This window comes from Halichoeres trimaculatus, unplaced genomic scaffold, assembly GCF_033239565.1.
Source record: "Halichoeres trimaculatus isolate MK-OKI-2021-1 unplaced genomic scaffold, fHalTri1.1 fHalTri1_scaffold_22, whole genome shotgun sequence".
NCBI lineage: Eukaryota > Metazoa > Chordata > Actinopteri > Labriformes > Labridae > Halichoeres > Halichoeres trimaculatus.
This window is the reverse complement of record NW_027437200.1, coordinates 10364718-10389900: the sequence shown is the minus strand read 5'-3', so window position 1 is coordinate 10389900 and position 25183 is coordinate 10364718. Positions and strand designations below refer to the sequence as shown.

The window sequence follows — 25183 nt, the reverse complement described above, 5'->3', positions numbered from 1 at the left end:
AACCAGCGAGTCAAATTGACACAAGCTTCAAAAGTAAATTGCTACTCACAGAGATCAGATGTCTCATATCTAAGCTGATTTTTTTTTTAATATATATTTTATATTGCAATATTTTTTGTCCTTGGGTGACTTTACTCTGGTTGTTGACTAATGTAATTTTCATTTTTTTTTAAGTGCAAAAACTGCAGTTCCTCCTGTGGTCACTTGAGACTGGCTCCAAAACCAATGTATCCTCATTAGGTTTCTGGTTAAAACCCCTATGTACACGGCTAAAAATGCGTCGTATTTTTGTTGATCAAAAATGAATGCTATTAGCTTAGAGATTCAAGCGGTTTCCCTAAATGCAGAGGCAACAATAGGGGTCACTGGTTCGACTCCTGACTACAGCCATTTGCTCCAAGTCTGCTTCCACTCCGTACTCCCCACATTTCCCATTTCTCTTCAACTGTTGGTCAAAGCTCATTTGCAGTGGGAATATGACTGTCCCATTGTTGGTCTTCAAAATATCTCTCCAGAAACACCCAATGTTAGTAAGGAAAATTAAAAGCTTTTAGACAAAAGAAAGAAGAAAGTTGGACCTCAAGAGTGTCATCAACACAACCTGCAAATTTGCATTCAATGTTCCAGTCACAGTGTTTAATCTGCCTCTACATATGTCAAACTTTCTCCTCAATCTGACTCTAAAACAGGCAACAGCTTGGGTTAGCTTGCAGGCCCTGGTCAGTCAGTAACTGGGCCCCTTCTCAAACCATGAGGCCCCAAAAACCAGGAGGCCAAAGGTATTCACATAATCCCTTTCAGCACCAACGATCTCCAATGTCATTTTCCAAACCCACATTAAGCCATTGTGTCAGGCCTCAGCTGAACCTCTGCTCGCCCACTGGTGGCTGTGATTTGACTTCTCTCAGCAGGCTCTGGGCTTTCAGGATCTGCAGGTTGAGTGAAGTTTGTCTAAGGTTTAGATTCGTTCTGCTTTAATTGAACCCTGTAATGTTTGCTCTAACGCTGAGCAGGGACAGATTTTTCCACAGATGCCTAACTGACTGGTCCACTTTGTCTTGCACATCACAGCCACCTCCCCTGCTCCACAATACAATGCCTTGTTCAAACTAGGCCACATGAATGGACTTTCCAACGGGCCAGCAGCGGTGTAGTCATTTGCAGGCTTTGTAAACAAAGTCCCAAAACAGCTTCTGCTCTGAAAATACCCCCAAACAGAGCTGTTTTTTATTAGACTCTCCACAGGGACCAGTATAATCCACCAGTGACGAAACCAACATGTTGTAGATAAAACTGTCAACAACTTTGCTTTGTAATTGGCCACTAGTCATGTCCCATCTGCCAGATCAGGCCTCGGTGCTCTTCAGCGTCTGATTTATGTAATCTGCTCTCTGCAGAAGCAGTGTGATTATGTTTCAGGCCTCTGGTATGGAAATCATTTAGCAAAAAACCCTCTCTGCTCATCGATGTCTGGGACAAGTGACAGAATTATTTTATGTCACTAACAGGAGTATGTTAACTAATTTTGTAGTGCTTCAAGTTTCATCTGTTTTAACTGAGTCATTTCTCCAAACGAGATGAAATTATGTTATCCATAAAGGATTTTATCCATCAGTGCAGTTAGAGTCAGACGTAGCTCAGTTTGCAGCCCCTAAAACTTTCCTAAAGAGCACAGGAGAAACACTCATATTTATTTAAAACTGCTTTATCTGGTTATTTAACAGCTTTTTTTGATCCCAAATGATCCCCAATTTTCTAAATGCTTACTTCTTAATTTTTCCAAGTTTTTTAATCAAAGGATATTCTAAATTTAGGGTCAAGCTGTTTATCTACAAACATGTATATGGCAGCTCGGCTCCCAGACCCCTCTCCTTTCAAAGTCCTCTGTCCAATGGATAGCTTTGAGCTACCTAAAGTTCACCTTTTTTTAATTTCTGGGTTGGTCTGTCGCTGGTAAGTAGGGCTGCAGCTATCGAATATTTTAGTATTCGAGTATTCTACTGAAAATCCCATCGATTAATCGAGTAATCGGATAAAATACATTTTTTGTTTAGTTAAAGAGCAGTTATTTTTCAAATGAAAATTTTTCTCTTTAAGAAATAAAATTTTCTGATACAGCATGTCAATAAGAGCACTTGCTTTGGTAGCTCCAAAATTTGTAAACACATTTTTTTGTGCCTTGTACATCTCATCAAATGTTGCGGTCCCAAATAGCACCCGTTTCGTAGAATGACCCATTAGTCTCCAAACTCCAGAAAAGAAGCTAGATTTGTTGCTAGTTGCTATTTTGTATAAGAGGTAGCTTGAGGAGTCTGAAAACTCTCTTAATATGGCCTCAGCTCTATTTGAAATACCACTCTTTGATCTTTTTAAAATTAAACGATTCCTCGAGGCGGAGAAAAATTACTCGAGTAATTTTTGTAACCGAGTACCTCGAATCATTCGAGGAATCGTTTCAGCTCTACTGGTAAGCACCACTTCTTTTTTTTCACTTTTATTTTAATGTTTACTCATCTAAAAATAGGATATTAGTCATCAAGTGAGCTAAAGTAAGTGGCAAACTCTTTCAAGAAGCATCAGATCAACATGTTTTGAATGCTCTGTCAATATTCGGTTACAAGAGATCTCTGCAGTTACCTTGATCCTCCACCAAAATCGCATTAATGATGAACCCTCATCCAAAACCAGATCAAGTAATTACAGACACGCCCGTTACAATTATAATAACTGGGTTAGAAATTTTGTTGTTTGGGAGAAACACGAGCCAACTTGAGGGTTTCTGTCCCAATCGATGAACTGAAACATCTAATTTCAGTTTGCAGCCCTGCCACAGCTTAACTTCTGCTGTGTGGTCTATAAATTTAATTAATGTAGCCTCTTTTACGCCAGTAAAATGCTACTCCAAATATAAATCAAGTATGTCTAAAGTAGGCTAATGCAGACATTTGTGTTGAACGTGCAGGAATTGATTAAATGCTAGAGCACTGTTCTGAATAAGCAGAGTCAGATATGTTGGATAGGAAACAGATGAGTCAGGAGGAGTTCAAATTCCACAGGGTGCAGTCACGTATGCCGCTCCTCCCTTATAGAGTCAATACATTGTGTGCTGACAACATGTGTGACTGTGCGACTCATGATACCGTCTGTCCTAATCTAGGTCTATCCTAAGTGTACTACTCTCACATTAAAAACCACAGCACAAAGGGAGCTAAAATGAGGAAAGAAAACCTGATTTAATGCTAAAGCAAGGATGAGACATGCACAAAGCCTACGAAGCCATAAGCAGGAAGTGGGGTGGAGGGCGGGTTAGCGACCACAGGCGATGGCAGGCCCAGGCTGCTGGGTGGTGGATGATATCTCCAGTGCCACTCGTCCTCAGAGGGGCCCGGTTACTGCTCAGGCTTAGGAGGGAGCTCAGATATTAGGTCAGCAGGAAGGTAGGACCGTCCCCTCAGGATCTGGATCCATTTTTAGGATTCTGCTCTTGTGCGCACAATGTGAACTTGAACTTCTCTGCTTTCTTAAAATAAAGTGGCAATCTTGGGATTATCTTGAACCTACAGCGAGTGCTGCTGACCTAAATAATGCTCGACAGCACAGGGTAAAGACTGAGACGGATCGGATTGCTGGCATCTGCCGAGGCCAGGTTTTACGGGGCTAATTCTTTGGTAAACATTCTGGAGATAATTAACTGCTAATGCCAATTTGATCAATCACATCCAGAGAAACATTAAAAACATTTCCGCGACAACCTTTGGCAGTTTTGTTTCTGCAGCTCTGCACAGACACATTTCCTGCAGCACGCACAATAAGCTAACAATAAAAATCTGTCAATAGGTCAAGATGTCTATTTGTGGAACATGCTCGAGAGGTTTGATCTCAGGTTGCAGACAGGGTTGTTGGGGGCTGGTGGAGAAAATTACTGATGCCATATGTCATTGAAAACAGGAGGAGCTGCTGTGCTAACTGGCTAACTGACAGAGCTGGAAACAGATGGAGTGGCATGACAAGGCTGGCAGGAGGAGGGGAGGGCGAAGAGCAGTCGGGCTGGAGCTCGAGCTAAGTCGCTTCTTTTCTCTGCAGGTTGGTTCTATTTTCACTGGACTCTTTACACGAGCAGGAGAGGGGCACCAGAAATAAAGAGGGATGAAGTAGAGCGGTACAGCAGCAGGCCAGCGAGAGAGGAGAAGAGGAGAGAGGGTGAGAGCAGGCGAGCAGCGTAAGAGAACCATACACTTGCCTTGAGGAGACTGAATGAGAGATACAGGCGAAGAGGAAAGAAAGCAATCTGAAAAAATAAAAAGGACAGAAGAATGATCATCCTAGAAAAAGAAGGAGAGACAGAAGAAGAGAAGTCGTCCTATCTGCTGAGTCCATTGAAATAAAGGCATTTCAATAAAGAGTTAACTTATCCAGCCTTAACAACTCTACAGACTACACAACTACTGCAGGACCAGAGATACAAGATGCTCCATGCAAATGCTTTTAAAGTACACCTACAGTCGCTTTAACACATGCACTTATCAGCTCTACACAAGGAGGGCCGTTAGCTTAGCAAACAAACTCAGAGCTGCTATCAGCAAACAGGAGCCTCAAAGACCAGCAGGACTTCCCCAAGGGGGTAATACGCTTCAGGAAAAACCAGCAGGACACAAAAACTTCATCCAGGAACCAGTTTTACATATTTCTGAGTCCATCTGAACATAATCTGTAGAATTCTGCTCCATCTAGCCTAAACACAGGCACTCAGTGCTGCAACTTAACTTTAAAAGCAAAATGATTGTTGACCTGCTGAAACACCTTGTTTCCCCTCCAAGGTTATAATTGTTTTGGATTTGTCATTATAGTTTAGTTTTAGTTAGTTTTGACATTTTAGTTTTAATTAGTTTTAGAGCAGGGATTCTAGTTTTTATTTAGTTTTGATTTTTGCAACAAGGTTTAGTTTTAGTTTAGTTTTTCATAACTTATTAACCAGGTGCAGGATTCAAAAAGGACAGAGTAAATATTTGTCATACTGTTTATTTTCAAGTCCAACATAGTGCTCACTGCTCAGTCAATGCTGATACTGAAATGTTGGCTGCTGCCTTAAACACATGAAAATAATATAAACTTAGTATAAAAAATATAAGCCTGAATTATATAAAATAATGTTGACATAAATTACATAAAAATAATATAAACATAAATTATAAAAAAAACAATATGAGCTTCAATAAATAAAAACTTGGACTCTGTAACAATTTAACTATTACAGATGCTCTGATTCATTGCTCCCCTACGTTTCATCGCAGCACAGCGCACAGCCAGTCATTGCAGTAAACAAGCTCGTCCCAGTACGTCACGATCATGGTGCTGTGCGGCACTGACAACTGCCTAAAACTGTCTAAAATTGTTTGGGAAAATGTGTTGATTAATTTAAATCCTAAAGGCTATTAATATTGTCAGAAACTATAACTAAGGGAATTTTGTCTTTAATTTTAGTTAGTTTCAGTTAGTTTTGTGAACACAAGATACAGTTTTAGTTTACTTATAGTTTGTTTTCTTTTCTAGTTTTTATTAGTTTGAGTTAACTGCAATGTATTTTAAATTTTAGTTTTCGTTTTTAGTTTCGTTTCAGTTAACTATTATAACCTTGTTCCCCACCAACAGGCTCAGATTTTACTCATAAGTGTCTGAAAAGGATCCCACAAAAACAGGACTTCTGTTTGAGAGTTAGATATCCTTATATTTCCTCAACAAAAACAGTCTGTGTGGCCTCCTTGACCTGTTTTTATTTGGTTTCTTTCAGTTAAACACAGGACTGTCACCAAAATAAACAGACTAGAGGTGAAAAAAGCACAAAAAAAAGTTTGGTTTAGACAAAGTGAGACCAACAGCTCATCTGCTCTACATCCAGACTTTGTTGAGGAATTCTGCTGAATGATTAAGTAACAGGAATAAATGAAACAGCTAAAAGTCAGATCAACAGTAAAAAAAAAATTACATTCTTGCTCCATCTATTGAGACATGTGCTTAGGTTGTTGTAACATTGTTGGTCACATCTCTCTCTCTAAAGCTATGTTTAGATGGACCACTTCTTATAAAAAACCTCCATTACAATAAAAATGCTTCACACAAACATCTCACTTTGATCATAAACCACATTAACCCTAGTTGGGAAAACTCTCCTTATTGAGGACGTCCGCTCAATGCAACACGACAAGTTTCCACTTTTATTTTCACCAGACTTCACAGACACAAAACTGATTTAAAGCCAACACGACTTCAACTTCAGGCTTTAACATGTGGAACATGAACTGGAAACAAAGGACCCTCTGTGGTCATGCCTAAAAAGGGAAAACCCAAAAGATGAAGACAATGAAGACACTGAAGCTTTATTTTTCTAATGTGTAGAGCTGAGATGGCATAAAAACCTACAGTAAACAGTTGTGACAAAGTCCAGCGACTGCTGCCATAAGGACTTTAGTCTCTGAAGATGGGCTTGCTTTGCTGGGCCAACATCACTCCAAGCAGAGAAGAAATATGTAGATAACAGTGGGACAACTTGGCACATTTTAAAGTGGTTTGATTCAAATTCAATGCTTGATGCCTGCACACAGACAACTTTACAAAGCATTAGGGGTGTAACGGTACATGTATCCGTGTCAACCGCTCATCAGGCTGTTCGGTTTAGTACAGTGCTGTATTTGAACGAGTACAGTAAGTTTACGTTAGCCGCTGCACATGGCTCTTTAACGTGAGTACTTGTCTTTGATAGGCTGAGCAGGGAAGGCGTTTTAATATTCATGAGGAAAGTGGTCTGTGATTCGTGCTTTGCGATCATGTGCATATCATGTGGACGTGACGTCTCACGGGGAGCCAATCAGAAGATAAATATCAAAGAGCTTCCGTAGCCACAGGAGCTTGTGTCTGAATTGTGCATCATGGCTGCTGCTAACGACCAACTGGAGCTTGAAGAGCCTCCCCCCTCGCTGTATAATGGCAAGTTTTTGGTTTAATAAACATGCTAAACAAGCAAATGGTTTTGCTTTGTTCCATACTGTACTGAAAATGTACAGAACCATGATCCTAGAACCAAGGTACGTACCGAACCGTGATTTTTGTGTACCGTTACACCCCTACTGAGCATTCATATAAACAGGAAAAGTGGAATCTTTAATCATAATATCTTTAATTTAATTAAAGAAAACTGCACACGTGAGCAGAATTTATGTTTCCTGCAGACTTGTCACGTGCATGATGAGAGTGGAGGGAGAGAGATCCCCCTCTAGTTCATTTTTAGTCACATCTGATTGTTGTCTGCTGAGACAAAACTGTGAAAATGGTCATCAGATTTCCTGTCAGGCTGCACAGGTATCATCTGTGTGTAATAGTGAATCCTCAACTGTACAATCTATGAGTGTATGCCTCTGTTTAGTTAGAAGCACTTTCTGTAATGCTATCAGACACTTCAGATAAAATCTGAGCCTGTCAGGGATGAAAACAAAAGCTTAAGTGGACATGCTTTGATTTGATACTTGTCCCTCGAAGGATTACTCCTAAAAAAAGACCAAAACTGTTCAGTTCATTAGACCCTGAATATAAAAATAGGCCTCAGGTTGTAGAAATTGGCCCGGGAGAGAAACCCTGAGGCTGCACCTTACAGCAGCGTTTCACCTGCTCTAACACCTCCAGGATAAACTGGGACACCAAACCGGACCTTATCTCCTCACATCAGTTTGACATGTCACCGGAGCTCTGGAGTCTGACACGGAGTAAATCCCTGCAGCCTACTCCAGCAGAGAGAAGAGGAGGCCCTGCATAGACGCTCACACATCAAATATTCTGTACACAGCCTCCAGCGAGATAACAACAGCGAGGTCACACCTCATTCCCTGCTGTCACCAAGCAGGTTGGGAATGCCAGGGCAGAAAAATCTCAACTCATGGGTGAGGACTGAAAACGTGGGAGTTTCAGGTTTGCTCAGGGAGGAGCGCTCGGCGTCGCCCTTTGCTTCAGCTCAAGTGGAGACCATGCTGGCTGGGCAGGTTAGGGTTGGTGTGCCCTCGTGGTGCAGCATTCCTTCTCTCAGATTCACATGAGTGCTACCTATTTTCACACACCACGCCCTCTGGATCACACCAGTATTTCTGGTCAGGGCAGACGGCTACAGGAGGCTTCAACCTGCACACAATGAAGTTTTATGAAATCTTCAGGAAATGAATATCATGACACAAGCTTTCAGAATCTCACTCTCACTGTTGGCACCAGTTTGGGAAATACTACACCTGAATAAAGTTTAGAGAAAGCAGCAGCTACAGATCTGGGGAGGACTGCAAGTGACCTGTGTGTGATTTGAATGTAGCAGAAAGCTGAGCTGCAAAAAGAGACAGATTAGAAATTAGTTTAAATGTCAAACTGCGCAGCCAGTTTAGTAGGAAAGATCAGCTAGAGCTTTTAAAATAATATAATTCAGAGTTTATTTTTCAATAATGCAAACTGACATTATGATGCCAACCGTCGTATTTATCACCTTGTAAGGGTCACATATTCATCTCTTCTAAACAGTCCTTTCTCTCTGGATCTTTGTCCACTAAATGCACCTCTTTCTGCAGTCGTCAGTTTTCTGCCTGCTCATGATGCTGGTGAACAGCTGTAGGGTCAGCTAACACAGCCTCCTACACCTGCTGCGAGTTAAACAGGGGAATTTAAGAGCTGTTCAGCCAATTTATTGTGCAAAATGTAGATAAAATACCCAAAGAATCACTGTTGTGGTGCTCATCTGTTAGATCTTGATGCTATTTTTAACTTTCTCTTCTCATGTGATGAACGATTTTATCTTTTAAGAGTCTGGATTTTTGCTCATTGGAGAAAAAAGCTGTGCAACAGAAGTTAGCAGCAGCAGGAGAGCATCAGAACAAGATATTTGATGATAAAATTGCATTACTCAGGGTTTTAATCAGTTTTTTTTCAAAGCTGTGGAGAAGGGGGGTCATTTTGGATGGTAAAAACCTCACATGGTTAAAGACTGGAAGATATTTTAGGCTCAAAACAAGAGGAGCTCACACTGCTTACAGCTCATTGTGTAGCTTTTAAAACAGGAACTATTTTTTTCACAGGAAACAGCTTTTATCGTTTTTTTTACAGTTTAAATAACATTATAGAAAATTAAAAAAAATGCAAAATCCATAAGTAGTTTAGCTCATGATTTTAGCAGATAGAGCCCTCTGACTTGCACACCCCCATCCCACTTTTTGTGCCACTGAAAAAGAAAGACTGAACGTCTTGATCCCGACAGTTTTGGACTCCTGGACTGCAGTTTAGCAGCTTTCATGAGCTCTCACTTGTTTAATAAATCTGTTTTCTGGAGGTCAGTTTTGCTTCTTTCCCTCCTCTCTGAATCAAAATGATGGTGCATGGTGGGTCAGCTGCACCGCCTGCCTTCCCTGCCCTGGTGTTCCAGATATCCCGACCGTCCTCCCCCTCAGGGCGATCTGATTGCTTGTGTGACCTCAGTGATACGGTCGGCTCCAGCAGGGAGTGGAAGTGGGGAGGAGGAGGGCCATGTTGGCAAGGCGAGAGCAGAGGGAGGTGGAAAGAACTTTGTGTTCCCTGAAGCTTCACCTCTGTGAGGTTTACAGCACGTCAGCTGTAGCGAAGGTAATGAGAAGAGGACTCATTTACTAACGTTAGATGTTAGATTTATATGAGACAGTGTGTTAACAAGCAGAGAAGTGAATCAGTGGGTTTGTGGTTCAGCTAACTACAGCAGAGTCATGCTCAGAAAGAGGAACAGATTCATGTTAACTGGCGTAAGCAGAGTAAAAGACAAGAAACTGAAAGCGTGACATGAAAAAACACAAAGTGAGGGAAAAACAAGGAATTACACTTTAACCTTCACAGAAGAGTCATCTTATCCCCATACCTGAGACACATTTTGTTCACATAATTTGGGTCCTAATAACTTAATCACATAAATATCATGGTGTTATCACTTTGAGAAGCAAAAAAATTGACTTTCTAAATCTGCAAGCAACATGTAGAGGGTTTTTCCCATATGATGAACTATGTTTTTCATTTTGTCTTTTCCTAAAAATAAACAATGTTTAATGACAACCTTGCAACTGTAATTAAAGAGAGATTGAGAATTCCTTTAGAAGACTGCCCCACTGAGCAGCAATGGGACTGGTTGTAATGTCTGTTTTTGTCAATAGTCTGTCCGCAAAACAAGACTCTTCAGTGTTTCAGGTCCTCCCACCAGTCTACAGAATCCGTGGATGGTTCGTTCTTTCGTTATTCTGTTTCAAAACAAATAAATGAAAAAATGGACTTGTTTTTTGTTTTTCTGTTTGAAAACCAAAACCGAATAATGGAATTACAGAAAAAACATGTTTTTCTGTCCTGGTTTTAAAAATGGAGAAATGACGATCCACTCCATCTTATCCGCGTGCACATGCACACTCCAGTGTGTTTCAATGAGACAGTCAAACCAGGACAGAAAAAACACATTATTCAGTTTTTCTGTTATTCCGTTTTTTCTGTTTTGGTTTTAAAACAGAAGAACAAAAAAACAAGTCAGTTTTTTCGTTTTTTTGATCTTGTTTTGAAACAGAATAATGAAAGAACGAACCATACATGGATTCTACAGGTTTGTTTATTTGTTTTTTGACAAACATTAACCAGTCTATGACGAGTAACATCATCTGAGATCACAAACTTTTTATTTCAATAAAATTACAGCTCATATACTTACTAACATTTCCTCTGACAGCTTCATGTTTAAAAAATGTAAGCATCAATGTGACTCATTAAGCAGGTACACATGTTTTTATAACCCCTGGAGGGGGATAGCTATGTTTCAAGGTAACCGTTGTATATGTATAAGGTGAATAGATAAATAAAATCAACATTTTTAACATCAAAACAAATTTATCCCACTCCAGCACTAATACAACCATGTGTGACTGTTGTGGGAATGACTTGCACACTTGAACTACTGAAGTATAGTCAAATCTAGAAAAAATACTTCCCACTGTCTGATTTCTACTTCAGACAGGCCAAAACTTCAGGCTGTGGCTTCTCGTGTGATTCTTAATGATTTGGCTTAGTGTAGGTGATACTTAGCCTGCAGACTAAACCCCCATTTTCACCACTGATAACTTGTAGATAGACCTTTTTGTTAAAGAATACGATGACAGTTTCACCAGAAAAAGATGGTGTATGTACTGCACCAGACTCCGTCAAACACCCTAAACTTTTAGTTTTACCTCATAGGAAACACAAGTTACTGGTCTGACATCACTTTAGATGGTTAGCCCTTTTTGTCAGGGTGTAAATTTGGCTTTTGAAATACTATTTTAGGTTTTAGGTCAATTGTAAGGGCCAAAGAGTTAAGTGCTGTGCTGCTAGGTTTTTGTGTCAGCAACAGAGATATTTACCAGAGCCACAGTCAACACACCTCATACAAACAATTAAAACGGTTAAAAACAAAAGAATTGATGCTTAACACACAGAAAAAGGTAAAGGGGGAAGGCAGTGAGGGAGGAAACACCCTCGGAAATGCTGATGAGGAGATCATAAATATGTGATTAAATTGTAAAACTGATCATCCTCACAACTTGACACCAGGAATACTTGTCAGTTGAGTGGTTGAACATATTTTAATACCATCATGAGTAGAATTTCAATCATATGTTGTATCTTAACTATAGTTCAGCCTCCCCTCCACTAGCTAGAGCTGTATCTTTGCTGTCATAATGCTGTAAAGCTCTACTACCTGGATGTAAACAGTCACAGATGACAGTGCTCACTTTGACATTTCATTTGGTCGAATGGAAAATTAGTTTCCTTTCATTTGTATTTTTCAAGGATCATAAATTCAAAAAGTTTGCACAAATCCTTCATAGTGCATTAGGAGTGTTTTTGTAAAGTTTACCTTTAAACTCATGCAACCACAAGAAGAATTAAACATCTTTAGATAGAACTTTAGACCACTAACTCTTATATTCTGTGAGGTTAACTTGATTATTTGTTAATAAGGTTGGGTGGCTTTGAAGAGAATGATGCAGCAGCTGTTTCTGATCAAAGAATTCTTCAACAAAAAGTCTAAATCTCTCATACACAAGATCTGCTTTGATGAGGCATATTTGTGTGTTTCACATTAAAACCTGGTGAAACAATGCACTGGATCAATTCGAATTCTTTTAATCTTGACATAAACACAGTTTATAACACTAGAATTCAGCTCAATGATCTGAGACCTGCAGCTTTCTGTGTGCACAGTTTAAAGTTTTCTTAGTGACACTGCAGCATCACATGGATTGATCCAGAGGCTAACTTCCCCTGGATCTCTGATGTAATGCAGTTTGAGAAACAAGGTCCTCATTTTGAAGTGTGCCACTTCCTCTGTGACTCGTGTCACTCATCAGTCAAGTGGAATGGGCTCCATTACAGAAGCTGAGGAGGCGGGCCAGGCCATCTGGTAGCCTGGAAGACTCATCGGGTGTGGATTACTACGAAAACTACTCCAACCGGGGCGGGGACATGTGGACAGAGAGCAACTTTTTGACAGGGTTGTGAAACAAATCACTTAGAGACGGAAAATGCAGTAATGTTTGTTTTAGAGTAGCAAAGATTAGTAGTTTTTCAAGACACAAACATATCTGCTTAAGTATCGTAATACGTGTAAGCTAAAAGACGTTGAAATAAGGAGCTTAATTCAAACACAGTCTGCTTCTCTTTGCAGCTGAAGTCAATCTGAGCCTTATAGTAAAGCCTTTTCCTGCATTTACAGGCAGTTTAGCAAATAATGCATTTAAAAGCAACAAAATAAGCTTTTGCAAAGCCGTCTGCACAAGCAGCACTGACACCATACCTGACAAATTGATCCAAAACAAATGACTGATTAGCGGTCAAGACAGTTTTCTGGTCAAAAAACCTTCATCCTGTTGTTGCACATCTTGTACACACTGTTTTAGAGATATATCTTTGGTATTTCTGAGTAGGATGATGACAGCCAAAGTCTAGTCTTTGCATATGATATGAATGCAGACCTCATGGCCTAAAGCTGGTTCTTTAAGGTGACTCAGCAGTGCAGGAATGACTAAGGTTTCCGTCATCTCGGAGGGAGAACAACCCTGATCTTTCTGGTCAGGGCTGCAGGAGAGCTATTTATTTCTACCGCTCTGTTTCTGAGTCTCCTTTGAAATCACAGATGTGGGTGGTGGATAGAAAATACCGCTCAGAGATGCAGAGATACGCTCTGCCTGCAGACATATGCTTGGTTAATAATAGGGCTGTATAGTGGTGAGAAGTTACAAAGTATTAAAAGAAAACTGTGGTAACTACTCTTACAGAATCATAACTTTAAGTGTCATCTAGTTTGTGAGAAATCAGAACTTGAAAAGTATACAAAAATGTAAAATATTCATCTTACTCATCATTTGTATGAGATGCATTTCAGTATCAAAACACTATGATTACATAAGAGATTGGTATTTTCTGACATTCCTCATAAATAAACTCTTAATTCGGTGCATCAAACCTAATAAAGCACAAATGTTCCAAATTTGCACATAATTTGCTTACTTTTTCAGCACAAAGAGGAGACAAACAGGATTATGATCCACATCGTTTATTACTCTAATAAATCAGTCAGATGTTTTAAACCACATGATATCAACATGAAAGTAATTATCTTTAACAGCATATTTTTTTTCATTCCAGTGGGTTCCCAGAAATCTTAATTTTTCCTCCCTCTTTCTTTGTGATAACAACTTTCAGAGAGGCGTGATGTGCCACGCCTAGCCTCATCCAGCTGACCACGCCTATAAACCACATGTGCTTTAAATCTCACAATCCTTTGATTAAGAGAAGATGGCTTTGAAGACCAGCAGCTCACATGCAGCGACTAGTGTAGATCAAATCAGACAGCTTAACACACACAAACATACAAACACACACTGATGGAACGGCCACTCCCTCCATATAATACACAATCAGCCTGTCAATAAGGCCCGAACGGGTGGGAGTCAACACGGCTCCTGTGGGTTAATGAGCCTGGTCTAGACTGTTATCAAAAAGCAGTGAAACCAATAAGAAAAAAGGGGTAGGTATTAGACAAATAGAAATGAGGCTGGGGGGTTGAGTTTTTGTCTGTGGACTAATGCCATTATCAAGACACTGACACAAAAAGAGCAATACGCCTTTAAGAGGTCCTCCCTTCACTGGCAATGGCCCAGTAACAATGCCTCTGCAGTGCAGAGCATCGCAACATTTCACCAAGCTTTGTCACACCAAATATCATAATAAAAACTGTCAAGTGAGGCTTCTTTAAATGTCAACAAACATACCCGCTGTGCAAAGCATGATGTAAGATTACATTAACGCTCGTTCACATGCATGGTTCAATTCGGCTACTGTTAAATCTTCTGGGCACCGCGTGTTTAGACTGTGTTACCGTTTTAATCAAAATTAGCTCAACAAAACACGCATTCTCCATACGAGTAACGATGACCGTCAATTGTACTGCATTATACTATACAGTTCCTCTGCTGTCTTACTCACATCTTTCTATGTGTTTATGTGTTAAACACCATGCTCAACAAAACTGAGGCTCCACTCATAAATAAAGCAGCCTTATATCATAGTTTCTTGAGCAGACGTTGTGAATAGAGTTATCAACAACATAACTGTAGGCCAACGGCGCGAACCCACTTGACGCGACCAGTTCGTCGAGCCGTTTTATAGCTAATTTAAGGAGTCTTTTCAATTCAAAAAGCTCATAATACCTTTCAGTATAGCAGTGATTTCTCAACATTACTGTTTATGAAATATAAAGCGAGAACTGCTAGGAAAAACTGGCGCCGCCGCCCAGGTTCGCGTCGCCAGGTATCCCAGCATGCTCTGAGCAGCGAAACGGCTGCCCGTAATACACAACAAATGCGTCAGTTCGCTGAGTGGGTTCGCACCGTCAAGCGAACGCTGCACGAGGGATGATTGGCAACCTAGCGTCCGGATATGTACGTTAGCTACCACAGGTGTTTCTTATTAAGGTTTATAAAAGCTTCAACAACCACACACAAGAAAAAAGCAGCAAACAATGAAAAATATACATATATATTAAATTACTGCGTGATAGTGCACTTCATTTACGTCAGGCGCTTTCATTTATAACACCGACACAAAGATGGCTAAACGTCATGTAATAGTAAGGGTTAAGTTAAAATTAACCTAAGAATATTTAGCAAAATATAAGTTTATTTCTTACCGGACATCTTTGATTCTTTGGTAGCTGAATTTTGTCCATCGGCAAAACCCTGCGACGATGATATCTGGGCGGACTGAGTCATTGGATCCATTTTACTGTAAATCAGCACAAAGGCGGAGAAGTGTCTGTTCTCTAAACTCAAAGAGTCGTATACTGTCCTTTAGAAGGCGTATATGTCGTCTGACTTTCCTCTAATTCCCCCCAAGAACGGGACTCGGGTCTGCACCTTAACGCACCGTCCGAGCTGTGAGAGCTGAGTGGAGATGATGGAGGGAAACAAGGCGGACTGATGGAGGAGGGGGAAAACATGTAGGCTGTGAGGCGTTCAAGGTCCTTGCTCAGGCTCTTAAATCTTATTAACAACATGCGGTCAAGTGCAACATCATATCTGATACAAAAGCAACAAAACGTCCGAGTATTCCACACTCATTTATCCTTTTTAAGCGAATAGATACTGTTCCAGGACATTCGCTGCATTGAAATTTCACAAGATAACGCATGTGATAGAGGTGTACAGTCAGTGGTGTACAAATATTCCACAGTATATGAAGGCAGCAAAAAGAATATTCCTGAACGCAGACAAGACACCATGTTAAAACCCGCAACAAACAAAGAGTGAATTTGTTTAGGTTCAGTTTACTGCCATATCGCTCGAAGGCTGCACAGGGTTTAATTAATATAAAAAAATGAACCGTAGTATAAAATAAAGTGACTTGAATGCGTTCAGCGTCGACAGTGTAATCATATACTATGTTATGTAGTTTAAATTATCACTCGAATACCGTTACTGTAAGTCTAAAATACATCATAACAACTGTACACTGTGTAAACCCTATTTTCCATTATGTAATGGTTACCTTTGTTCTGTTTTAAAGCCGTTCATTATATGTTGACATCATGCTGCCCTCTACTGGGAGTAATACCGATGACTTATTTCAAACTACATTTCCCAGCATACATTTGATGGAAAAGTGCACGCAACGCTGACGATCTGTATGCACATGGAGAGGACTGACAGCCTGTGGTAGCGGCCAAGCAGCTACCCGCCTAATGTTGCCAGATCTGCTCACGCGCGCCAACACAGAGGCTGATGACGCACTGCAATTGATTTTCTGGCAGAAAGAAGTGCGCGGCAAAAGAAGGGGGTACACAAACAAAAAACATGTGGCTACGTCTGTGAGGAAACAGGTACGTTATCTCCTACTAATCAGTTCATTTCTGCCTTTATGAACCCATAGTGAAAGTCAGTGTTGCGGCAGGTTGTTGCGCTATATAAAGAGCCCCAGCGCGAGAAGTATTATCTTCAGGAGGTGAGTTTAGCGAACTAGCAGCTCGTTAGCCTGTTAGCTGCTTCACACATCATTCAGCCACCTGCTCTGTAAAGCTGAGAGGACCGGTGCTGATCCTCTCATTGTTCAGGATAATTCTTTGCTCTACCCATTTTACATATTTTTTTTCTATCTTCACAAAGATACTGCAAACAAAGCTTTAAAATCGGCAGCTAATTTTAATTCATCATAGTAAAAATAGCTAGTTAGCTTTCATAATCTCACCACGCATGCTAGCGTAGTAATCCCTCTAAAATGTTATTTTTTGTAAAATGTGGAACAGTCTGTTTTATTTTATTTATGTGAAGTAATCTCGAGTTGTAAAAAGAAAATACTCTGCACCGTTTAGCCCTTATTAGTAGTTTTCCATTGTATGTGAGTAGCTATGTAGCAGACACAGTGCCCCGCCCACCAAAGCGCCATACAGCTCCTGATAGCAGCATTCATGTAACAACATTACGCAACCACACAGACTGTTCAGCCGCGGGTCAGTGTCCTATTTTATTTTATATTTGTTTAAATGACATCATGATTGAAGTTATTATTGGTGGGATCCTGAATATGAGCTTTAATAGTTAATATTAAAATGTTTTCCTGGTAATGTACCCCTCTCGATAATACGTATATGTGATTATATATTTCTTTTCATAACGGAAGACACTTGTTTGACTAAATAAATCAGGCGATTCTAACGTCCTTAAAACATTTAAATGTCGCTTGCAAAAGCTATCTTCGTTACTGATAAAACACGTTGTGTGTGACTAAAAATACGTTTATTTGTTGTACTCTTCATATTATGGGCCATGATCAAAAGTTATGACCCACTTGAAAATAATATGAATTCTAACGCTAAAATTAAAATCGTTTAATGTTCAACTAAAACTTTAGGTAACAACCTTAAAAATTCAATTACCTACATTTGATCATCATAAAAAGATTAAACAAGTAAAAAAATGCCTGAAAATATGACAGGATATTAGTTTTACAGGGAGGGTCTATATAAAGTCTATACAATAAAAGTTATATGATAGTGATTGTAAGTTTCAGTGTTCAATCAGCCAGAATTTAAAATATATTGTAGGAAGTGAAGTTGTGTGTATGTATTACATAATTTTGTATGACTGTTAATTTTACCTGTTATCAAAATGTAGATTTTTCTTCTGCTTCAAAAATGCTTTATCCTACAAAGTGTTGAAAAAAAGAGAAAATATGTTCCAGCTTTTTATTTGAATGTATGTTCTTTAAATAATAAATGAGTAACAGTACAGTCAAATCTTATCAATGTTCAGAGCAGTTGTTTGATTTCTGTTCTGCAGCATCATTGTGTGAAATCAGTAGAGATTAAGTTCTGCTCTGTCAAATATAGTCCCTCAGGTGAGGACAGTCTGAGTCGTCATGGGTCTGCACTCATCCCAGAAGAAGCACTTCCCTCTGCGGGGCATTGATGGCGTGGTCCAGCTGTTTGACGCTGAGCTCCGTAAAGCTGAGCCGGACCTCGCCCTCCTCTCTCTGGTCCTGGGTTTTGTTGAGCACTTCCTGGCTGTGAACCGGGTCATCCCCATAAATGTCCCAGGGGTCCGGTTTGAGCCACTGGAGCCGGACTGCCCAAGCTCCTGTTTCCCTACCGTGGAGCTTGGGATGATCTCTGCACTGTATGAGCGCTTCACAGCTCAGATCCGCGGGGCTGTGGACCTTTCTCAGTACCGCAGGACTGCTTCTGGGTCCAGCAGGGAGCTTGTGAAGAAGGTCTCAGATGTAATCTGGAACAGTCTGAGCCGGTCTTACTTCAAGGATCGGGCCCACATCCAGTCCCTCTTCAGTCTCATCACTGGTATGATACTGTAACTTCTACAGCAGAGTATGTTTTGAGTGGAGTTTGTTAAGGAGAGTAACACAAGCTCTGATTTCAGGTACCAAACTGGACAGCTCAGGTGTTGCATTTGCTGTGGTGGCAGCCTGTCAGGTTCTGGGTCTGAAGGACGTCCACCTGGCTCTCTCAGAAGACCACGCCTGGGTCATCTTTGGAAAAAATGGTGAAGAAACAGCAGAGGTCACCTGGCATGGAAAAGGGAACGAGGACAGACGGGGGCAGACAGTCGCAGCAGGAGTCAGTGAAAAGGTGAAGACGACCTTCAGTTACCTGGAATCAATCTTAGATACAGAGCTTGGTGACTGTAGAGGTTACTGAAATCATTTCCTGTGTTTTCTTCTCGTTTTGCAAAGTGTAATGACATATTTCCAGACTGGCTCGGTCTTGTCTTGTATTCTTATAATGTGCTGGGACAGCAGACTGACTTTATTGACAGTTAAATCTATCTGTATGATGTAAAAGTGTCTCAATACTTGAAATCTTTTTTATCTCTCAGCTCTGATAAAGTTCCCTTTTTCTTTTTACTGACAGAAAGTCAAAGCTTTCTTGTTTCCACCTTTGTGTGAGTCATCCTCTGTTTGATCTTTGTTACACCACAAAACCCACAGAGTGGTGTGTCAGACACTGGAATTTCCCCTCGTGGGTGCTTATGAAGCAAAGACGTTACTAACAATGTGTTACTGCTTTTGTTGAATCCATATGTATGTGCTTACATGTATGTGTGTGTGTGTTCCTCAGAGCTGGCTGTATCTGAAGGGCTCCTACATGAAGTGTGACAGAAACATGGAGGTGGCCTTCATGGTGTGTGCCATCAACCCCTCTCTGGACCTGCACACCGACAGCTCAGAGCTCCTACAGCTTCAACAGGTCAGAGCTGCAGCTGCTCAACAACCACACGTTTCAGTTTCAGGTTGATGTTACGAGAAGAGGCAACCAGAGAGTCAGACGGAAACTGAACTAAATGATCCAACAGATTAAACTTTACATTTCTATAATCTTTGCTTGAGTTAGGTGATTTTAAAGTTTATCAGACTTCAGATGAAAACTTACATGGCTGTGAGCTATTTCTTATCTGAGTGGAAATGTTGCTCAACATCAACAATAAGCAACATTTCCTGCTGTTACCTCACAGTGAACATCCACAGGTGAAATGATGAGGCACTTTAGAGCTCTGCCTACAGGAACAGTCAGCGTGAGAATCAACAACAGTTACTTTCCTGTTTCACAAACACTTTAACTTTTAAGAGAAGAGAATTTTAAAAGAGTTGTAAAAAGTAATGCTGAAATTGTAGACCTAATTTAAATCATGATTGTTGTGTGATTTCTCCCTCATTATCTTTGACTTTTTCCTCCCTGATGTACAGAAACTCCTCTGGCTGCTGTACGACAGAGGAGACCTGGACAGGTGAGATAATGTTGAATTAGTGTCACTTCCTGTCCTCTGGAAAGAAATTCTTTTAACCCCCCCCCGTTCTCTCCCATGCTCCAGGTACCCCATGGCCATGGGCACTCTAGCAGACCTTGAAGATCAGGATCCAATCCCAGGGAAGGAGAACCCCCTGCAGATCCACCTCAATGTGAGTATTTAGTAAGCTCTCCATGAAGTCACCAACATCAATTTCAGTTTTTTTTTATCCATACTCATGTGGTTTGTGTGTCTCTGTCAGGCTGTGACCTCTGCTCAGAGGCACTACAACAACGAGCACATCTACCCCTACATGTACCTGGCTGGTTTCCACTACAGACACAGGAACGTGAGGGACGCCCTGAGGGCCTGGGCCAAGGCTGCTCAGGTCATGCAGGAGTGAGTCTTCCCTGCTCAAACACACTGAAACATGTTACTATTTAATTTATTTTTTAAATATATCATCAGGCTTTTATTCAGAGAGGATAGGAGAAGAGAGCAGAGAGGGACCAAAGGCTGGATCAAACCCAGGCTGAAGCTTGAGGACTAAAACCTCTGTCTAAGGAGTGTGAAACATGATTGGTTGGCCAAATCTTTCCATCCTTAACCACAAAATGATTTCAAGTACAAGCAAAAGGGACAAAAAAGGGGGAATTTCTCTTGTTTTCTATCAGTGTGTTTGGTGTTTTGTGTCTTGTATCTCTGTTATTTCATCTTTATGCCTTTGTTGTATTGAAGACGTCATGCTGTTTTTACACACTTAAAATGCCTGTCTGATCACGATGGGTAATCCTACAAGAAACAATGAAGGAAACGGGTTGTTGGTTTAAAATAGAATCGGAGTAATTTCAGTGTTTTTTGCAGTCAATTTGACTGTTTTCTGTATGATAATTTTCAACAGAAAACCCAAAAATGAATAACAATTTGATTTAATTGTTATCTCTTCCAGAATAAAGTTTAGCAGTTTTTAAATACAGTTTTGTCAGTAGTTAGTGTGAAGTCATGATCAAACATTTGCTGCTTCTATCCACTGGTCTCTGCCTCTCCCTAATTCTGAATCTGGATTATGGATTTGCTTGATAATTAATGCAACCTTTTTAGATTTATCTTAGTTAATAATCGTCAATGTACAACATTCAAAAACAGCTTGGGCTACACAAGACATGAGAGAAAGCTGAGTTCAAGTCACACAAACATTTGCCTTTGTTTAGTTTAATTCTTAAATGTTTTAGCTGGTGGTTAACTTGGCGGTTCTGTTTCTGAAAAATAGAGTTTCAAGCTAAAAATGTTTGAAAATACTGAAATTTCAGTTTAATTTCAGCCATAAAAGTGTCTTTTATTGTAAATATGGTTTGCTTTTTGGCTGGTATTTATAAATGTGAGGGTACAAACATTTTTTCAGTGTTTGGATTCTTTGGCTTGAACTTTTAGCTAAATTAACTAATAATTCTAAAGAAGTTTCAGAGACAGCTATCTCCCATAAAGAAAGCGCCTTCAGATCCCATGTTTTGGTTGTTTGTCCTTAAAAAACTGAAGACTTGTTGATCACGTTGTTGTGGTGTTTTCATATTTGTATATTTTTTGCATCATATAGAAAGTGAAACTCAGGGTGCCCTCTCTTAGATTTGTCTTTATTTACTGCTATTTAAACGCTCTAGAGTACTTTTTTGCAGCTTTTCTTGTTCATAAACATTATTCTTAATTGAGTTTTCATCTTGTATATTTTTTGGAGTAAAGGCATCTCTCAAAATTAACAGAATACGGTCATCACATGTTCCATGTAACTTGCAGCAGCTGCTTCAGATGTTGTTCCATCAGCTGAACACAAGATGGCAGCAAATGTTTGATTGACCTTTCTGACTGCTCTGGAGAACACCAGAGAATGATCCAAAGAGGCTAGATTAATTAATCTGCTGTGTCTAAGAACATGAAGTATTAATTTTTAATGAGAGTACAGTTAATTCAGGGGTTGAAATTGTTAACTGCTCAGCCTCCACCTCTGCCCCTGTTAGTTTGTTGGGTGTGTTGTGTAAATCAGGAAGTGTGGAGCTCTGCATCCTCACACTCTCTACTCCTGCAGCTAAAAATATCAGCGCTGACCCTCCTCTGCTCCACATTCCCTCCTCGACCACCAGCTTCCTCTTCCTGCTCCTGCATTGTTCTGCTCCTGCAGGAATGTGTGTTAGTAACGGTCAAAGATCAGGCTGCAGAGTTCACTTGTTGCATGTCAGGAGTGATAATCTGCATGTTGCAGGTCAAAGAATCAAAGTCAAAGATCCTTTTTTTCCTTTTTTTATTGAACGATTATGATGATTTGTAAAAGCAAATTCACATTAAGTGCCATCCTGCAGGTGACAGTATTCAAAGTCTCTTCTCCTGCAGGTATAACTATTTCCGTGAGGACGAGGAGATCTACAAAGAGTTCTTTGACATTGCAAACGATGTGATCCCAAATCTGCTGAAGGAGACGACTGCTACTGCAGAGAGCCCGAGAGAAGGGGGAGAGGGGGGAGAAGGAGCTGACAAGGTGAGTAAACCCTCCTGGAGAGGAGCGTTTTCAGATCATTCTCAGCTGTTCATGTCAGACTGAATAACCTGCACCACCTCAGCAGGAGTCATCAGGCTTTAGTTCCGTTTTCTGTGGTCCAGATCAGATGTCCTGACCAAGACAGCGTGTATAAACCAGGTGAGGTAAATGTCAGACTAACCCTCCTCTGTCTGTACCATGTGTTTCAGGAGCCGAAGCAGGCGGCTGTTCTGTCCGCTCTGCAGGACTCTGAATGTTTCGCTCACCTGCTGCGCTTCTATGACGGCATCTGTAAGTGGGAGGAGGGGAGTCCCACACCGGTTCTCCATGTGGGCTGGGCCACCTACCTGGTCCAGTCCCTGAGCCGCTTTGATGCTCAGGTGAGAGAGTGGAGGAATCAATGAGCCTTGAACTTCAGTGTGTTCGGTGTGTGTGTGTGTGTGTGTGTTTTTGGAGCTAATGTGTGTGTTCTGGTCCTCAGGTGCGTCAGAAGGTTTCCATCATCACCAAAGAGCCTGAGTCTCAGGACGAAGACGACCAGTCCAGTGACGACCCTCGGGAGGGCCGCAGACGAGGCCCCAGGAGGGAGTCCAAGCTGGAGGAGCAGGGCTCACCTTCCTCTGCTGCCTCCCCCACCTCCCCCTCCGCAACCTCCCAGCCTCCAGCTGCTCAGCCCAAGAAGGTGGGAGAGGGAGGGGGCCGCCGGCGCTCCTCTCAGGGCCAGCGAGGAGGAGACACTGAAGGAAAACCCAAATCCCCGTCCCCAGACTCCTCTCCCACCTCCTCCTCCCAGCAGCAGGAGGTGTCGCCGTCTGCTGACCCCTCCCCACCCCGACCTGTGGTTGTGTTTCAGAGCGAGAAGATGAAGGGCATGAAGGAGCTACTGTGTGCCGCCAAGGTCAACTCCAGCGCCATCAAGCTGCAGCTGACTGCGCAGTCCCAGGTCCAGATGAAGAGGCAGAAGAGCACGCCGAGCGGGGATTACTCCATGTCCTTCATGAAGAGGCAGCGCAAGTCTCTGTAGACAAAGAGGAGGAGGAGGAGGAGGAGACTCATACTGTGAACAGGAACATCTCACTTTCATTTGTCGACCTTTTTACAAGTGATTTCATCAGTTCAGTCTCATGTTTCCAGCAATAGTTTTGAGTTGCCCTCTCCACATATCAGGTCTATGCGGCGGCCACAAACGACAAACGGGCGGCTAAAACAATTTTGATTTGGGGAGAAAAGCTGCAAACACAGGAGGACATGAATTCAATTCTTCTTCATTCACCTTTTAATAAACCAAGATTAAATACAACAGAAACACACTGCAGGAAAGGGAAAAATACAGAATAAAGTTTTAATGCCTGTAGGGGGCGCCATGTGGAAAACCCTTTTATTTATTACTGGAGGAGTGGGACCAGACTTCCAAGTCAAGGAGTTTTTGATTGTTTGACAAAAGATGCTGCTGAAGCTGAGCATGTCTAAGGACTGAGGGATGTTATAACTTTAACAAACAAGAATGTAAATTCAGCAAGGAATGATGGAAGTTTGACAACAAAGACTTACTAACTTTAAATTAAGTTGTCAGGACTCTAACCTCTGACGCACGACGTTTGGGAATGAAGAGTGGAAATCTGCACCCATCACCCATTCAAGGTTATGGTTTGGTCAGTTGCCAGACCTTCAGCATCTCCTGTTGGGTTCGTTACCTCCTGATCTCACCTCAAGCCTCTGTATTGCTGTATTTTTCTTTCCTATCATTTGATACACCATGATCCAGTCACTTGGCGCCTCCTACTGGCCTGGAGCACTCTCAATATAAGTATTTATTTGTTCCAGTCCCAGTTGCATCATCAAAGTACTGATAATGTATTTGTTCCCTTGCACTTCAGTCAACCTTTACATTGTCTTGTCTTTTTTGAAGTTGCAGCTTTTTTCCCCCTCAAGATAAAGAAAAAAACATTTCAGCAGTTACTGCATGTTTGCTCTAGTGGGCCACCGTGGTTTTAAACAGAAGGAGTGAACTCTTAGTTTTTATTTATCTACAGCCAGAATTAAAGCCTGGTCCTGGTTTAACAGATTGTAAACACTCATTAGTTTGTGTATTAATTGGCAGCCAATTGCACACGGACTATAACTTTCTGATTGACTTACACATGGACGTTTGAAGCCAAAGTTTCTCCAGAATCCAGCGTACAGATGAGTGAAAACCACCATTAGGACCACGTTCATGACTGAAGCCTGGAAGTGATGATTTTAGGATAGTTACTGTGTAACATTGATCCACCTCTGCTCTATCAACAGCTTCTTTCTTGCTAGCTCTTTGTTGCCTTACGTTGCCTTTGTTCTTTTCTACAGTAGGTGGCCTTTAGTGTCGGATTAGCCGAGTCAGGCCTCGTTTCTGATGCGTAGAGAGGAGCTGGAGACCATGCACTGTTGAGACAGAGCCTCATTAGGGGGCCCTGATACATTGACTTACATTTTTGTTGTGTCTGTTTTTGTATCTGCAAGTAATAAAGATCTGATGGAAACAAACTGTGAAGGTGTGTGAGAGGTGTGTGAGGCAGCAGTGTACACTACAAAAAAAAACATTGTTGTAGTTCACAGGATAAACGTTCTGCAGGGGATGACTTGCCTGCAGCCTCTGTATTGTTTCTGCAATTAAAGCGCTCAGCTGGAAATTAGTCTACATACAGAGCACTGCTCTCGTTTCAGGAAGGGGCGAAGCTTCTGATATCAACATCAACTCTAGTGATGAAGGGTTAAAAGAATAAAATGTCCAGAGCTGTTAAATCCTTTTCAGGTTTTGATAACACTGATG

The 25183-nt window shown here is 41.1% G+C and overlaps 2 protein-coding genes across 5 annotated transcripts in view; one reads left to right on the top strand and one right to left on the bottom strand.

Annotated features, from left to right (window-relative positions):
• The window catches only part of rtn3 (reticulon 3), a 38162-nt gene extending 22610 nt beyond the window's left edge, over positions 1-15552 (bottom strand). Inside the window, exons 1-2 of one of the 3 annotated variants that reach the window (XM_074699175.1) lie at positions 15248-15552; positions 4241-4288 (exon numbers count right to left, since the gene is read on the bottom strand). In XM_074699175.1, coding sequence (XP_074555276.1) covers positions 4241-4288; positions 15248-15338 — 139 coding nt within the window. In that variant the 5' untranslated portion in view covers positions 15339-15552. The remainder of the gene's footprint in view (positions 1-4240; positions 4289-15247) is intronic. The other 2 variants (XM_074699176.1, XM_074699177.1) reach the window with 2 other exon arrangements.
• Positions 15553-16226: 674 nt separating this feature from the next.
• Positions 16227-24900, top strand: men1 (multiple endocrine neoplasia I). 2 transcript variants are annotated; one of them, XM_074662215.1, is made up of 10 exons: positions 16227-16435; positions 17942-18406; positions 18486-18694; positions 19184-19312; positions 19810-19850; positions 19935-20022; positions 20113-20249; positions 22233-22377; positions 22587-22757; positions 22859-24899. In XM_074662215.1, the coding sequence occupies exons 2-10, from the start codon at positions 17971-17973 to the stop codon at positions 23399-23401; spliced, it is 1899 nt and encodes a 632-aa protein (XP_074518316.1). In that variant the 5' UTR covers positions 16227-16435; positions 17942-17970; the 3' UTR covers positions 23402-24899. The 2 variants fall into 2 exon arrangements, with proteins under 2 accessions (XP_074518316.1, XP_074518317.1); XM_074662216.1 differs by lacking the exon at positions 16227-16435 and adding an exon at positions 16481-16557 and having other exon boundaries at positions 22859-24900.
• Positions 24901-25183: the final 283 nt, after the last annotated feature.

What these genes read in the sequence shown, in the direction of transcription:
- men1 (XM_074662216.1), top strand. Translation starts at nt 17,971, where the DNA reads ATGGGTCTGCACTCATCCCAGAAGAAGCACTTCCCTCTGCGGGGCATT. An exon ending in CCTCTTCAGTCTCATCACTG is followed by an intron (nt 18,407 to 18,485) that starts GTATGATACTGT and finishes CTCTGATTTCAG; the next exon opens with GTACCAAACTGGACAGCTCA. An exon ending in TGAGCCGCTTTGATGCTCAG is followed by an intron (nt 22,758 to 22,858) that starts GTGAGAGAGTGG and finishes TCTGGTCCTCAG; the next exon opens with GTGCGTCAGAAGGTTTCCAT.